The 15,743-nt window shown below is 43.1% G+C and overlaps 2 protein-coding genes across 2 annotated transcripts in view; both read right to left on the bottom strand.

The window, feature by feature from the left end:
• LOC142664069 (uncharacterized) overlaps positions 1-15,743 on the bottom strand; it is a 286,823-nt gene that overhangs the window by 145,138 nt on the left and 125,942 nt on the right. The window lies entirely within an intron of this gene.
• LOC142667396 (uncharacterized) overlaps positions 1-15,743 on the bottom strand; it is a 39,304-nt gene that overhangs the window by 14,882 nt on the left and 8,679 nt on the right. The window contains exons 2-3 of the mRNA XM_075847075.1: positions 2,449-2,546; positions 52-130 (exon numbers count right to left, since the gene is read on the bottom strand). Of these exons, the coding sequence (XP_075703190.1) occupies positions 52-130; positions 2,449-2,546 (177 nt within the window). The remainder of the gene's footprint in view (positions 1-51; positions 131-2,448; positions 2,547-15,743) is intronic.

Genomic DNA, 15,743 nt, shown 5'->3' on the forward strand with positions numbered 1-15,743 from the left:
CCCTCAAAACAGGTTCTTCTTTACAACTAATGAAAGTCTCCCGCTCCTTACACTGCTGATCAGACATTAAATCCGGCTCCTCTTCTGCTTCATCTTTAAACTCAACCTTAATATCAATTAGATTTTCAACCTAAACAGACAAGAAAAAAAAAAAAAAGTAAAATGAACTTGCGTTCAATGACTTTATAGCAGAAGTGTAGCTAGGATCTCCAGCACCCGGGGCAAAGATTCTGTCCGTCCGTCCGTCCCTCCCCCCCCCCCCATGTTTACTTTTTCTACCAATCAGTGAGGTGTAATTTTTATGGAACGCGGGTATAAAACATTTGTACATTTTACAAGCAATATAGTTCTATAAGGGAGTTACCAGAACAATAAATTAACCCTTTCCTGACATTTGACGTATGCCTACGTCATATCCGGGCAGGGGAAGTATGGAACAGGCTCACGCAGTGAGCCCGCTCCATATGATGCGGGTGTCGGCTGTATGTTACAGCCGACACTTCACAGTAACGAGTGGGATCGTGTAACCCATTAAATGCTGCAGTCAATAGCGACCGCGGAATTTAAATAGTTAGAAAGAGCTCATGGTGCCCCCCGCAATGCAATCTCATGGTGACGATGTTTGCTATGGCAGCCTGGGGGCCTAATGAAGGCCCCCTGGTCTGCCATCTTTGTGCTATTAAGGGGTTAATAGAAGCTTGTCCGAAAGACAATATACTGCAATACATTAGTATTGCAGTATATAGTGCAAGCGATCCAATGATCGCTGGTTGAAGTCCCCTAGGGGGACTAATAAAATATTAGAAGTTAAAAAAACCCTCCTTTTCCCACTAGAGCATTGTAAAACAATAAATAAACATAATTGGTATTGACGCATCCATAAAAGTCTGAACTATTACAATATATCATTATTTAACCCGCACGGTACACGCAGTAAAAAATAAAATAAGATTTAAAAAAAGGTAAAAAACGCCAGGAGCGCAATGTTTTGGTCACTTTTTCTCCCACAAAAAAATGGAATAAAAACAAAACCCCGCATGAACCCCAAAATGGTAGCATTAAAAACGACAGCTTATCCCGCTAAAAATAAGCCCTCATACCACCTAATTGACAGAAAAAGAAAAAGTTACGGCTCTCGGAATTTGGCGACAAAATACATTTTATTGTAAAATTTCCTTTTTTTCCTTGTAAAGTAGTAAAACATAGAAAAAAATATATATATATTTAGTATCGCCGTAATATTATTGACCCACAGAATAAAGTTAACATGTTTTAATTGTACAGTGAATTCTGTAAAAACAAAGCGCTAAAAACAAATGCTGGAATCGTTTTTTTCGTTTTCTGCCCCACAAATATTTTTTTCCCATTTCCCAGTACATTATATGGCACAATAAATGCCGATACGATAAACTAGAACTCGTTCCGCAAAAATCAAGCCCTCATAGGACTATATCGATGGAAAAATGAAAACGTTATGGCTTTTGGAAGGTGGGGAGGAAAAAATGAAAATTTAAATCTGAAAGTTGTTTACGACGGGAAGCGGTTAAAGAGGTCACCGGACTAAAAAAAGATTGTATAACGGAGGCTAATGAGACTACATGGTGATATAATGAACAGCCTCCTCTTGTAGATACTGCCAAACCCCCGCTTGTAGATAGTGTCACACACACCCCCTTGTAGTTACTGCCACACAGCCCCTTGTAGTTCCTGCCACCCCCCCCCCCTTGTAGCTACTGCCATTCCCTTCCCCTTATGGCTACTGCCACACTCCACTCTGGGAGAAATTGCCAACTGCCACACTCCACTCTGGGAGAAATTGCCAACCCCCCCACCCCCATATATAGTGCCTCACACCCCTTGTAGATACTGCCACACTACCCCACCTTGCAGATACTGCCACACCCCACCCTGTAGATACTGCCACACGTACACAAACACGCACCCTTGTAGATAAAGCCACGCAGCCCCCCTTGTAGATAGTGCTGCAGGGAGGGGCCCTGTAGATAGCGCCATTGGGGCTCCCTCTAGAAGTGGAATCCCCGATCTGCCCGGGAATTTGTCTCCTGAAGGAGCCCCTGACGTTACTGTCCATATACGGTCAGGGGTGTCAGGGCTCCCTGTAGGAGCGTTATACCTGGCCAGAGCATCGGCAACTCTTTGGCCAGGGATTTCGCTCCAGGAGGAGTGAATTGCAGAGTAGGGATAGTTTCCTGCTCTGCCATAATATTCAATTGTATCTGCGTCCTAAGGACGCAGATACAATTGAATATAGTAGTTGCCGGGACACGTCTCTGTAAATTTGGGACTGTCCCGGTAAATTCGGGATACTTGCCAACTATGACCGTGCCGCCCTACCTTCTTTCCCATTTGTGCTCAGGACACATGCCCCGCCTGCCCCCCCCCCCCAGCTTTATAGTCATATCTTGAGGAGAATTGAGCAACATCTACCTGATGATTCTCTGGAACATTGTGATTTTCCTTTTGACCGTCCTGGGAATACAGAGGACTGGGACATCTCTCTGGTGGATTTCTCCTACTGGATCCATCTATAGGAAACACACAGTGACTGTATACATGACTATTGTATATCTGTCTATATATCACACACTTCTCTCTGCACCTTACATTCTATACTTATTTAATCAAAGTCTAAAGGGCACGTCCTGAGATTTGCGGATACAGTTGAAAGTTGTTGGGCGCAGGGGACATTTATTAAGAGCTCCCTGCCAACCCAAAAAAAAGTGCCCAGGCGTGCCATGGAACAATGATACCTCTGCTTATTGGGGAATTCTACATTTCAAAAGAGGGAACCCACAGTGAAGACCCTCATCTTTTCTTAGTCACACAAAGTACCTGTAGTAAGAAAAACAACTACTCCAAGTTTTCTCTCCACAAGGGATGGGAAACCACTGAGGTGTTGGAGGAAGCTCTACTGTTGTATCACACCAAGTTTCCATTTACCTGGTGCGGTTATGAGTAATGGGGGAAATAAAAATATATGATTACATTTAGTTAATTGGTTTTCAGCGAGACCATGACAGCACCATGAGAGAGGCTGCCTCCCTCCTGGACAGGAAACAGAAGCTCTATAAAGAGAGGGAATACCCCCATCCTCCGCTGTAGAAGGATTCATGAACCTATTAGGACAAATCCAAAATGTTTTTTTATTTAAAACGAAGACGAGCCACACTGTCCTCCTCAATATGTACAATAATCAGCCATAACATTAAAACCACTGACAGGTCAAGTGAAGAACATTGATGATCTCGTGACAACGGCGCCTGACAGGGGAGGAGAGATTTGGCAGCAAATTAACAGTTTTTAAAGTTGATGTGTTGGAAACATGGGCAAGCATAAGAATCTGAGCGACTTTGACATGGGCCAAATTGTGATGGCTAGACGACTGGGTCAAAGCATCTCCAAAATGGAAGGACTTGTTAGGTGTTCCAAGTAGGAGGTAGTTAGTATGTATCAAAAGTGGTCCGAGGAAGGACAACCGGTGACAGGGCCATTGATGTGCGTGGGGGGCAAAGGCCAGGCCGTCTGGTTCGATCCCACAGGAGAACTACTGCAGAACAAACTGTTCAAAAACATAGTGCTGGCTATGATAGAAAGGTGTCCGGACACGCAGTGCATTTCAGATCACTGCATTTAGGGCTGCATCACTGCGGACTAGTCAGAGTACCCATGCTGACATCAATCCTCTGGCAAAAGCTTCTACAATGGGCATCAGAACTGGACCAAAAAGCAATGGAAGAAAGCTGCATGATCTGATTAATCAAGTTAACTTTTACATCAAATGAACGGCCATGTGCGTCGCTTTCCTGGGGAAGAGATGGCACCAGGATGCATTATGGGAAGTACTACTGTAGAACAAATTGCTGAGAAACTTAATGCTGGCGGCAGAGTGGCTGGAGGCTGAGACAGTAAGATGCTTTGGGCAATGTTCTGCTGGAACAACTTGGGTCTTGGCATTCACATACAGTGAAGGAAATAAGTATTTGATCCCTTGCTGATTTTGTAAGTTTGCCCACTGTCAAAGACATGAGCAGTCTAGAACTTTTAGGCTAGGTTAATTTTACCAGTGAGCGATAGATTATATATAAAAAAAAAACAAAAAAACAGAAAATCACATTGTTACAATTATATATATTTGCATTGTGCACAGAGAAATAAGTATTTGATCCCCTACCAACCATTAAGAGTCCAGCCTCCTCCAGACCAGTTACACGCTCCAAATCAACTTGGTGCCTGCATTAAAGACAGCTGTCTTAAATGGTCACCTGTATAAAAGACTCCTGTCCACAGACTCAATTAATCAGTCTGACCCTTACCTCTACAACATGGGCAAGACCAAAGAGCTTTAGAAGGAAAGGATGTCAGGGACAAGATCAATGACCGGCACAAGGCTGGAATGGGCTACAAAACCATAAGTAAGACGCTGGGTGAGAAGGAGACAACTGTTGGTGCAATAGTAAGAAAATGGAAGACATACAAAATGACTGTCAATCGACATCGATCTTGGGCTCCATGCAAAATATCACCTCGTGGGGTATCCTTGATCCTGAGGAAGGTGAGAGCTCAGCCGAAAACTACACGGGGGGGAACTTGTTAATGATCTCAAGGCAGCTGGGACCACAGTCACCAAGAAAACCATTGGTAACACATTACGCCGTAATGGATTAAAATCCTGCAGTGCCCGCAAGGTCCCCCTGCTCAAGAAGGCACATGTACAGACCCCTTCTGAAGTTTGCAAATGAACATCTGGATGATTCTGAGAGTGATTAGGAGAAGGTGCTGTGGTCAAATGAGACTAAAATTTTGGCATTAACTCAACTCGCCGTGTTTGGAGGAAGAGAAATGCTGCCTATGACCCAAAGAACACCGTCCCCACTGTCAAGCATGGAGGTGGAAACATTATGTTTTGGGGGTGTTTCTCTGCTAAGGGCACAGGACTACTTCACCGCATCAATGGGAGAATGGATGGAGCCATGTACTGTCAAATCCTGAGTGACAACCTCCTTCCCTCCACCAGGACATTAAAAATGGCTCGTGGCTGGGTCTTCCAGCACAACAATGACCCGAAACATACAGCCAAGGCAACAAAGGAGTGGCTCAAAAAGAAGCACATTAAGGTCATGGAGTGGCCTAGCCAGTCTCCAGACCTTAATCCCATCGAAAACTTATGGAGGGAGCTGAAGATCCGAGTTGCCAAGCGACAGCCTCGAAATCTTAATGATTTACAGATGATCTGCAAAGAGGAGTGGGCCAAAATTCCATCTAACTTGTGCAAACCTCATCATCAACTACAAAAAACGTCTGACTGCTGTGCTTGCCACCAAGGGTTTTGCCACCAAGTATTTAGTCTTGTTTGCCAAAAGGATCAAATACTTATTACTCTGTGCACAATGCAAATAAATATATATAATTTTGACAATGTGATTTTCTTTTTTTTTTATACAATCTATCTCTCACTGGTAAAATTGACCAAGCCTAAAAATTCTAGACTGTTCATGTCTTTGACAGTGGGCATGTAAAGGATCTGCCAGGCACAACTTCTGTATCAACGCCCATAGGTAATCAGTCTGCACCTGCTTCTATGTCTGTGAGACGGACTCCATCTTCCACCACTCAGGATGGCAGGCTTAGGAGTGGGAGAGCCTATCACAGCCTGGCCAGACGGAGCTAGCTCCCGCCCTCTGTCTATGTATACCTGCCTTTTCTGTTCCTCCTTGCTTGTGATTCTTCTCTGTTGGTTTCCTGGCCCTGCTGCAGCTTCTTGAACTATTTGTCCCTGCTTCGTATTGACCCTGGCTTACTGACTACTCTCCTGCTCTGCGTTTGGTACCTTGTACACTCCTGGTTTGACTCGGCTTGTTCACTACTCTCCTGCTCTGCGTTTGGCACCTCGTACTCTCCTGGTTTGACTCGGCTCGTTTACTACTCTTGTTGCTCACGGTGTTGCCGTGGGCAACTGCCCCGTTTCCCTTTTGTTCTGTGTTCCCTTGTCTGGTTGTCTGTCGTGCACTTATTGAGTGTAGGGACCGTCGCCCAGTTGTACCCCGTCGCCTAGGGTGGGTCATTGCAAGTAGGCAGGGACTGATTTGCGGGTAGATTAGGGCTCACTTGTCTTTTCCCAATCCCTGTCATTACAGGGCAAACTTACAAAATCAGCAAGGGATCAAATACTCATTTCCTTCACTGTAGATGTTATTTTGAAACATACCACCTACCTAAACTTGGTCATATATTAATTAAACACCTTCATGGCAGCAGTATCGTCACATGGCAATGAGCCCTTTCCGCAGCATAATGTGCCCTGCCAAACTGCAAACATTATTCAGGAACGGTTTGAGGAACATGACAAAGAGTTCAAGGACTTCAAAGTGTTCAGTGCTTAAAGCGTTGATTTCAACTCCAAATTCCACAGATCTTAGTCCGATCGATCATCTGTAGGATGCGCTAGAAAAACAAGTCCGATCCATAGAGACCCCACCTGACATCTTACAGGACTTAAAAGGATCTGCTGAGAACGTCTTAGGGCCAGATACAACAGGAACCTTCAGAGGTCTTGTGAAGTTCCATGCCTCGATGAATCAGAGCTGTTTTGGCAGTTTTGAGCCTTCCATCGGAGTTAAACATCAGGAGGACTCCCAAAGTATACCTTCCACGGAAGGCTGCAACGTATCCCACTGAATAGACATACAATGAGCCACGTGGACTGTACAGCCCATTTCCCCTCGCAGGCAGCGCTTCACTGAACAATACACGGTATAGGGGAACAAGGGTGATTTTTACTACTCCCATGCAGAAGATGCAGTCAGTGTAACAGAGGTAAACAGTGATCACCCCACCTTGCCTTCACCTCTTCCATACTCTTCCTTGTTCCCCCATATACTATATATAGTTCATAGAAACAATGCCTGTCATGCTGTATGTATTGTAGTTTGTTCCCCTCTTTCAGCCGCCTTGTTCGGTGAGTATGTATTGTGCCCAGCTATGAGGTGCAGGCTGGAAGTGGGGAGTGTTCTTGTCTGAGGCATGAGCATAGCTAGGTGGACATGACTAAGCATGAGCCGGGGGCACGATATATACTGCTGGGCTGGTGTGGCGAGGAGAAGGGGGTCACATCCACAGTGCACACTGCAGGCTCTATTGTCTCTGTTCTAGAGAAGGTTATTCATAGAGCAACAGAGAATTGTAGGAGAAAAAGGGATCATTCCAGGGGCGCTGCTGTGTGGTAGGAATAATATGAACGAAATCCGGAGATAATAGTTATTCAATTTATTCGAGGAAAGTGGCTACGCGTTTCAACGATGAACAATCGTCTTCATCAGGCCATGTGCATAATACATTGAACAGGTCTTATATAACATCTGGGTTCAAACAAGACACGAGTAAAAAAACCGCCAAATCTGTAAAGGTCAAGGTGCGATCGTGACGTCACAACCGGCTTTTTCTCATTCATTGTACAAACCGTGGAGCGGTGAAAAAATGCACATGTTTAATACATCAAATCATTCACAGTAAATTGTTGTCCAAGGGAAGGGTAATAAATAAAGAGTATATGGTGTTCGTGAAAAAGCTTTTCTAAATGATGTCGGTATACAACTGTAAAAAACAAGACATCATACATTACTGAAGAGAATATGTTGCTAGGTAGCAGTGAGGGACGCGAAATTCGTCACCAAGGCAACCAAGCAAGGAAAGCGCAACAGAGTATAGGAGGGTTTGCGTATTGCTGTAAGTCGGTTATATGGACTTCTTTAAAAATGATTCAAATACATTGTGAAGGTATAAAAAATAAAAAAATAAAAAATAATAAAATAAAATGTTTGGACATGTAGCAATATTTTTACATAGATAAAATATATTTTGCAAGGATGTGGTTAGAGCGTTGCTATGTAACGGCGAGTGACGCCAAGACGCGAGTTTCGTCACCAAGGTTACCAAGCAGGGGACAGCGCAGCAGAGCATAGGGGGATCTGTGCTGGAGATTATAAAGACTGCTTAGGGCAAATTTAGTTATTAGAAATTGCTTTCTAAAGAAAGAAACAAACATTCAGCATATAGTCTTATTTTTACAGGTAAAATTTTAGATACTAGAATATGCATTATATAAATATAGTGTGAAGGGTATAGTATTATTTATACACAGGTAAAAAATGTTTTTGCAGGATTCTGTACAGTTAAAATTAATAGAGTGAACTAGGGATGTCACGATACCAGAATTTGGACTTCGATACCGATACTTAGTTTAGTATTGCGATTTCGATACCAATTTCGATACTTTTGCCAACAGTAATAAAAAAAAAAAAATCTTCCGTTTTCTGATGTGAGGCGCGAGGTGTGATGATGAATTTTGAACGCGCCTCACATTAATAGTAATTAATCCCATCATGTTTCTCAGTCATAATGGGTTAATGTGCGAGGTACATGATGGGGTTAATTACTATTAATGTGAGGAACATGGAGGGTAAATTCATCGCACCTCGCGCCTCACATTAATAAGTGATAGAAAGCCGTGTTTATTTCATTTTTTTACAGCGTACACATCATAAATGAGGCAAAAAAATTGTTGTGCGCGCCATTACTGAATGTGTGAATATTTTATGTATTGAGACTTATTTTAATGTTTATTGTAAAAAAGGTGAATGTGTCTTTTTTTTACATTTAACAATACTTTGTTTTTACTTTTATTTTTAAACTTTAATGTACTGACATATATCAGATATGTGCCAGTACATTAGCCTGTGGACGGATAGCACACAGGCTGTTGTTAGGACATACTTGGGTATGTCCTAACAACAAGAAATATGGTAAGACAGCCCTGGTGTCCGTCAATAGACCCGTGGTTGTCTGCCCATATATGGTATGGCCCTCGATCGCGTCACAGGAATTCCCTGTGACGCGATCCAGGGGCATCCCCCCTTCTCATTTTCTCCTGAATGCTGCAGTCAGCTGTGATCGCAGCATTCAGGGGAATAACGGCGGAGATGAGAGGTTTCTCTGATCTCCGCCGTTATAGAGCGGGGCTGTGTAATACAGCCATTGCCCCGCTCCTGACAGAAAGTGCGCGCGCGGTCAGCATGAGGAGAAGCGGCCGGCGCTGCACTAATGAGCGGCGGTTCAGGCACGGAGGACAGAACATGGGGGTGTTTTGCAGGGCGCCCGCCATGTTCTGTCTCCAGTGCCGCCGCTCATAAGTACAGCGCTGGCCACATCGCATCATCCTGACCGTGCGCACATGTTATCAGGACTCAGGAGCGGGGCTGTGGCTGAATTACACAGCCGCAGCCGCGCTCCCATACATTCATGTATTACTATACTGAGCTGTGCGGCTGCGCAGCGAAGTATCGAAATACAGGAAATAGCGGTATCGAACCGTTTAGGGATGCAAAGTATCGAAACAGTATCGAAGTTTCGATGCACCGTGCATCCCTAGAGTGAACGACACCAAGACGCGGCCTTGGGAACCTAGGCAACCAAGTCGGGAAATAGCGCAAGAGAGCATAGGGGGATCTGCACTTGCTGTACATAGATTAAAATGACTGCTTGAAAATGGGTTTAAAAACTAGAGAATGTGTCATAGAAATATGTTAGACATATAGTATTCTTATTATACAGGTGTATTAGGCAAAACATTCCTATGTGGTTACAACTTAATAGAATTTGCGGAGGGAAAAATAAAGCTGGCAGAAGGGAGATCTATACAGAGATGAATGAATTTGACCAACCTTACTTATTGTTTATTAATGTAAAATAATGTAACTTAGGGCTTATTCAGACGAACGTAAAATACGCGCGTGCAACGCGCGTGATTTTCACGTGCGTTGCCCGTAGCTATATTAGACAATGGGGCCGTGCAGACATGGCAGCGTTTTTTGCGCAGCGTTGCTCCGTTGCAAAAAACTCACGACATGTCCGTTGATTCTGCGTTTTCAACGCATCACGCACCCATTGAAGTCAATGGGTGCGTGAAAACCACGCATGTCGCACGGAAGCACTTCCGTGCGAACTGCGTGTTTGCGCAACAGCTGTCAAAAGGATGAATGTAAACAGAAAAGCACCACGTGCTTTTCTGTTTCCGAACATCCAAACGGAGTGTCTTTGCGATTAGCGAACCCCGACAACCGAAGCTAACTTCACCGGGTTCGGCCAAACTCGTTTTGGCCGAACCCGGCAAAAAAAATTCCGGTCCGCGACGTCGGGAGACATTCACTGTGCATGGTGCTGAAAGAGTTAAACTGTTTCAGCACCATGGACAGTGACTTGCGATCCCAAAATACATGAACCTGTAAAAAAAACCGAAGTTCTAACTTACCGATTATTCCTGTCTCCTTCCTGCAGTCCGACCTCCCGGGATGACACTTCAGTTCAAGTGACAGCTCCAGCCAATCACAGGCCAAGCACAGGCTGCAGCCAATCACAGGCTGCAGCGGTCACTTGGACTGCCGCGTCATCCAGGGCGGTGGGGCTCGATGTCAAGAGAGGCGCGTCACCAAGGACGCGTCACCAAGGACGCGTCACCAAGGCAACGGCCGGGAAGTTCTCGGTAAGTAGGAACTTTATCTTTTTTTTAACAGGGTTTTTGCTGTTGTGTTCGGCATTCACTGTCGAGGGTGCTGTAAGATTTAGCTCTTTCAGCACCTTGGACAGTGACGGGCGTCGACAAGTCTCATCTCTATGATGCCGGCTGCGCGAAAATCACGCAGCCGCGCATCAGACACGGATGACACACGCAGCTGTCAAATAGTGTTTGCGCGCGCAAAACGCTGCGTTGTTTGCGCGCGCAAAAACGCAACGCTCGTGTGAATCCGGCCTTATGGAGGTTGTTTATCCTCAAAATAATGGTTTCCAATTTGTGAAGTTAGAGCTTATTTATGAAAGTTAGAGCTATTGATTAATCCAGTGTAGATTCGGAGATATCATTCAGACCTCCTGGGTGTAAAGTCTGTAATTTAAAGATCCAATAATTCTCCCTCTGTTTGAGTTTATTGTACCTGTTGGGAACATCAGGGTGTATGTCTTCGATAGGTGTAACTGTGATTTGGTTAAATTGGCATTTGTGTACATGGGTGAAATGTCGGGACACACTGTGTTTCAAAAAACCTGTGTTCACATTGAATCTGTGTTTATTAATTCTGGATCTCAGACATTGTGTGGTTCGGCCAACGTATTGGAGTTGACACGTACATTCCATTAGGTAGACCACATAGGAACTGCTGCAGCATAGGGGTGACTTGATTGGGAAAGTTTCTTTTGTGACTGTCGATGTGTATGTATATTTCTTATTGCTGATACTACTGCAGCATAAACATCGCGAGTGGCCACATTTGTAGGAGCCATTAGATCTGGATAAAAAGGTGGTTGGTACTATTTTGGATTTTCGGATTCTGCTAGGGGCCAGGATATTTTTCAGGGTTAGGGAACGTCGAAAGGTGATGCTCGGATGGGATGGTATCGCATCTTTAAGGTAAGGATCGCTTTTTATGATGTGCCAATGTTTGTTCAAAATTGACCTGACTGTTTTGCTCCCTTTGTTAAAAGTAGTGATAAAATTAGTGCTAAATTTATTGGGTTCTGATTTATTCTTTTGTACCGGGTTTAAGCAGGAATTTTGAGATAATTCTGATGCTTTAGATCTAGCATCTTTAATTAATTTTAGAGGGAAATTCTTCTCTCTGAATCTTTTCTCTAAAATATTACACTCTAATTTAAAGTTTATATTAGTACTGCAATTTTTGCGGACTCTTCTAAATTGGCCGAAAGGCACATTTGTAAGCCACGGGCGATAGTGGGCACTTTTGAAGTTAATGTAACTGTTAACATCCACAGATTTGAAGTGAGTTTTTGTGACGAAATGTTTAGTCTTGGTATCATAACTAATGGTTAGGTCCAGATAATCGATTGAGGTTTCGGAGAAGGTATGCGTAAAGGAAATGTCATAGTTATTGGTATTTAAATGTTTAATAAAACTAGAGGCTTCGTTTTCTGATCCTGTCCACACAAAAAAGAGGTCATCTATGTAACGCCTGTATAAGAGAATGTTGTTATTAAAAGGATGTTCCCCAAAAATGTGTTCCTCTTCGAATGCCCCCATGTACAGGTTTGCATAGGCTGGTGCGAATCTGGTGCCCATCGCACAGCCTTTAATTTGGGTGTAAAAACTATGATTAAAAGTGAATGAGTTGTGGTGAAGAATAAAATCTATGCAATTGGTAAGAAAGGAGATTTGGTTGTCAGGGATTAGGGTGTTAGATGATAGGAAAGATTTGGTTGCCTGCATACCTTTTATATGTGGGATGTTGCTATACAAAGTGGTTACATCGGCTGTCAGAAAATATATGTGAGATATAGTTTTATCAATTTTGAGATTAAATAGATCTTTAATTAATTGGGTGGAGTCTTTGAGGTAGGATGGTAGAGTGAGCACAAATGGTTGAAGGTGCAGATCTACAAAGTGAGAGAGATTGCTGGTTAGTGAGCCGATTCCTGATATGATTGGGCGTCCTGGGGGGTCTATGAGTGTTTTGTGTATTTTGGGGAGATGATAAATAAAAGGTATGCTTGGGAATGGTACGTGTAGGAAACGTTTTTCTTTTTTTGTAAGAAGGCCTTCCTGGAAAGCTTTCTCTATCATGATTGCATATTCGTGTGTATAGGTGGGAAGAGGGTTTGATGCTAGTTTACAATAAAAAGTGTTATCATTTAAAATCCTTGAAGTTTCCTCCAAGTATTTGTCCCTATTCTGGATCACTATTCCCCCCCCTTTGTCAGCAGGGCGAATCACTATGTCTCCGTTATTTTGCAGGGATTTGATGGCCCTTCTTTCATACGGTGTTAAGTTATCTTGATAGGGATGAGGGCTCTCTATTGACCTGAATTCATTGTTCACCAGTGTTGAGAAGGTTTCAATGAGGGGGCCTTGGTGATGGACAGGATAGAATTCTGATTTGGCATGAACTTCGACTGGGATGGCTTTAATGTTTGCATCTGGTATATGGGGGTCCTCTATTGTAACTGATATTGTGTTGGGTTTCTGTAGCGCAAAATGTCTGATTAGTGTGAGTTTTCTAATGAAACGGTTAAGGTCCATGAATAGATCAAAGTCATTAGGTAAAGATGTAGGACAAAATGACAGTCCTTTGTTGAGTAGATCTGTCTCGTGGGTGTTTAAAAGATAAGATGACAGATTAAATATTTTTATTGTTTTATTCGATTCTTCTTTGAGTTCAGTTTCAAGCCTTGGCTTGTTATACTTCTTGCCTCCTCTCCGTCCTCTATGTCTGTATTTAGTTTTCTTTTTATTGAAATTTTCTGGATTTTGGGAAAGAAGTTGGTGATGGTTTGTGCTTTGGGACTCATTAAGAATGGTAGGAGAATGTCGTTGCTGGTGACTGTGGGGGTTAAAGGGGGTCTGGTCAGTTGTGAGGGAAGTCCTAAAAAAGAGGTTGCTGAGTACGTGATGTCTAATGAAGATGTTGCTAAATCGATTATGGGAAGATTGTCTTTGAATTGTAATGATGTGGAAGGGCTCCTGGGGGGGCTTTCCTGTGCGCCAAGAAGGGAAGACTGGGGGGTACTGTGCACTGATAGTTGGAGTAAAGATGTCAGGCTATCTTCTATGGAGTCATTGAGTAAGAGGGAGGGGGAGTTGGATGTGATTGGGACTTCCATTGGTTCGGGTAAAGAGAAGAATTTGGAGAGATGAAACTCCAAATCAGATGCCCTGAAAGCATTCACTGGTACTTTGGTGATAATTTTACTAGGTGCAGAGATGGCTTGTGTGGTGTTACACTCCTGGTTTGAATGGTAGGTAAGAGGTTTCATTGCTGCTACAGGGATGTGCGCAGGATGTTTAACAGCCAAAAGGTTTTTAGGTGTTTTGGTTGGGGAGCTATTGCTAATAGATCCATGATGGAGTCTAGAACTGTTCTTAAAAGACCTACTGAAGGTGTTCCCTTCAGCAATAGGGGCCCGAGGCTTAGAAGGGGCCCTAAACCTTGAGGAGACGTCAGGAGATGCTGCGTGGGTTTTAAATGGGGTATTGGATTGGGTTGTAACCTTGGAGGTGTGTGATAGGGATGGTCTCCAAACACCCAAATCATTTAGGGTATAATCGTCGTGATCTCTTTTTAATTTTTTGAAATAATGTCTTTTTCATACATATTCAGTCTATTACAGGTAGAGGTTTCTAATTTCTGGAAATCACGGTGGTCAGTGAATTTGAGGAGTTTTTCTTTAATTAGAGAAATTTCTAATTTAAAGGTCTCACTAAGTGTATTGCGTTTTTTTAGGAGCCTTTCCAAAAGGCCTAGATGACATTGGTCTAGGAAAGTCTTCCAGTCAATACTGAAAGGGATATCTGTGGGGTAAGGATTGTTGATGGAAAACCTTAAACCCCTTGGGGAGATATTTTCGTTAATATAGAACTGTAGAAAACGACAGTCTATGCTCTGTAGGGCTTCCTTTTTGAGAGTGTCCTCCAGTGCCAGATAAAGATCAGTCATTAGTTTAGTTTGTTCTGGGGTAACATCGTTACTCACTGTAGGAGGTACCCCCGTCGTAGCATCGGATCCAATGAGCTGCATAATAAGGTTTTCTCGTAGGACAATCCTTTCGTCAATGAAGTCCAGCATTGCTGATGTTGATTGTAGGGATTGCTGATGTTGATTGAAGGGATGTTGGTGAATCCGAGGAGAAGAAATCCACGAAGATGATTCCAATAGTTTGAAGAATAAGTCTGTACACGCGGCTGCCAGTGCAGGAGAAACTAATAGGACCGAGAATCCCAGATGGAGTCACCACCGGTTACACGATCCAGATCTCCTGGAAGCGGAATGCTAGTTCCAAAGAGGAAGAGATGCAATCCGACCTGAAACTGGATAAAAAGGAGAAAAAGACACGGCGCCACCTTGTGCAGATCAGTCGGGAAGGGGTGAGACAAGAGTGCAAGTAATGTGCTCACCTAGATACGATGGTAATAAGCGTGTAAGTAAGAACCACAGTGCTGCTGCCAGATCCGAGTCGGTATCCAAATGGACCGCTTAGGTACAGAGAATTGTAGGAGAAAAAGGGATCATTCCAGGGGCGCTGCTGTGTGGTAGGAATAATATGAACGAAATCCGGAGATAATAGTTATTCAATTTATTCGAGGAAAGTGGCTACGCGTTTCAACGATGAACAATCGTCTTCATCAGGCCATGTGCATAATACATTGAACAGGTCTTATATAACATCTGGGTTCAAACAAGACACGAGTAAAAAAAACGCCAAATCTGTAAAGGTCAAGGTGCGATCGTGACGTCACAACCGGCTTTTTCTCATTCATTGTACAAACCGTGGAGCGGTGAAAAAATGCACATGTTTAATACATCAAATCATTCACAGTAAATTGTTGTCCAAGGGAAGGGTAATAAATAAAGAGTATATGGTGTTCGTGAAAAAGCTTTTCTAAATGATGTCGGTATACAACTGTAAAAAACAAGACATCATACATTACTGAAGATAATATGTTGCTAGGTAGCAGTGAGGGACGCGAAATTCGTCACCAAGGCAACCAAGCAAGGAAAGCGCAACAGAGTATAGGAGGGTTTGCGTATTGCTGTAAGTCGGTTATATGGACTTCTTTAAAAATGATTCAAATACATTGTGAAGGTATAAAAAATAAAAAAATAAAAAATAATAAAATAAAATGTTTGGACATGTAGCAATATTTTTACATAGATAAAATATATTTT

The sequence above is a fragment of the Rhinoderma darwinii genome, chromosome 1 (genome assembly GCF_050947455.1).
Source record: "Rhinoderma darwinii isolate aRhiDar2 chromosome 1, aRhiDar2.hap1, whole genome shotgun sequence".
Lineage (NCBI taxonomy): Eukaryota > Metazoa > Chordata > Amphibia > Anura > Rhinodermatidae > Rhinoderma > Rhinoderma darwinii.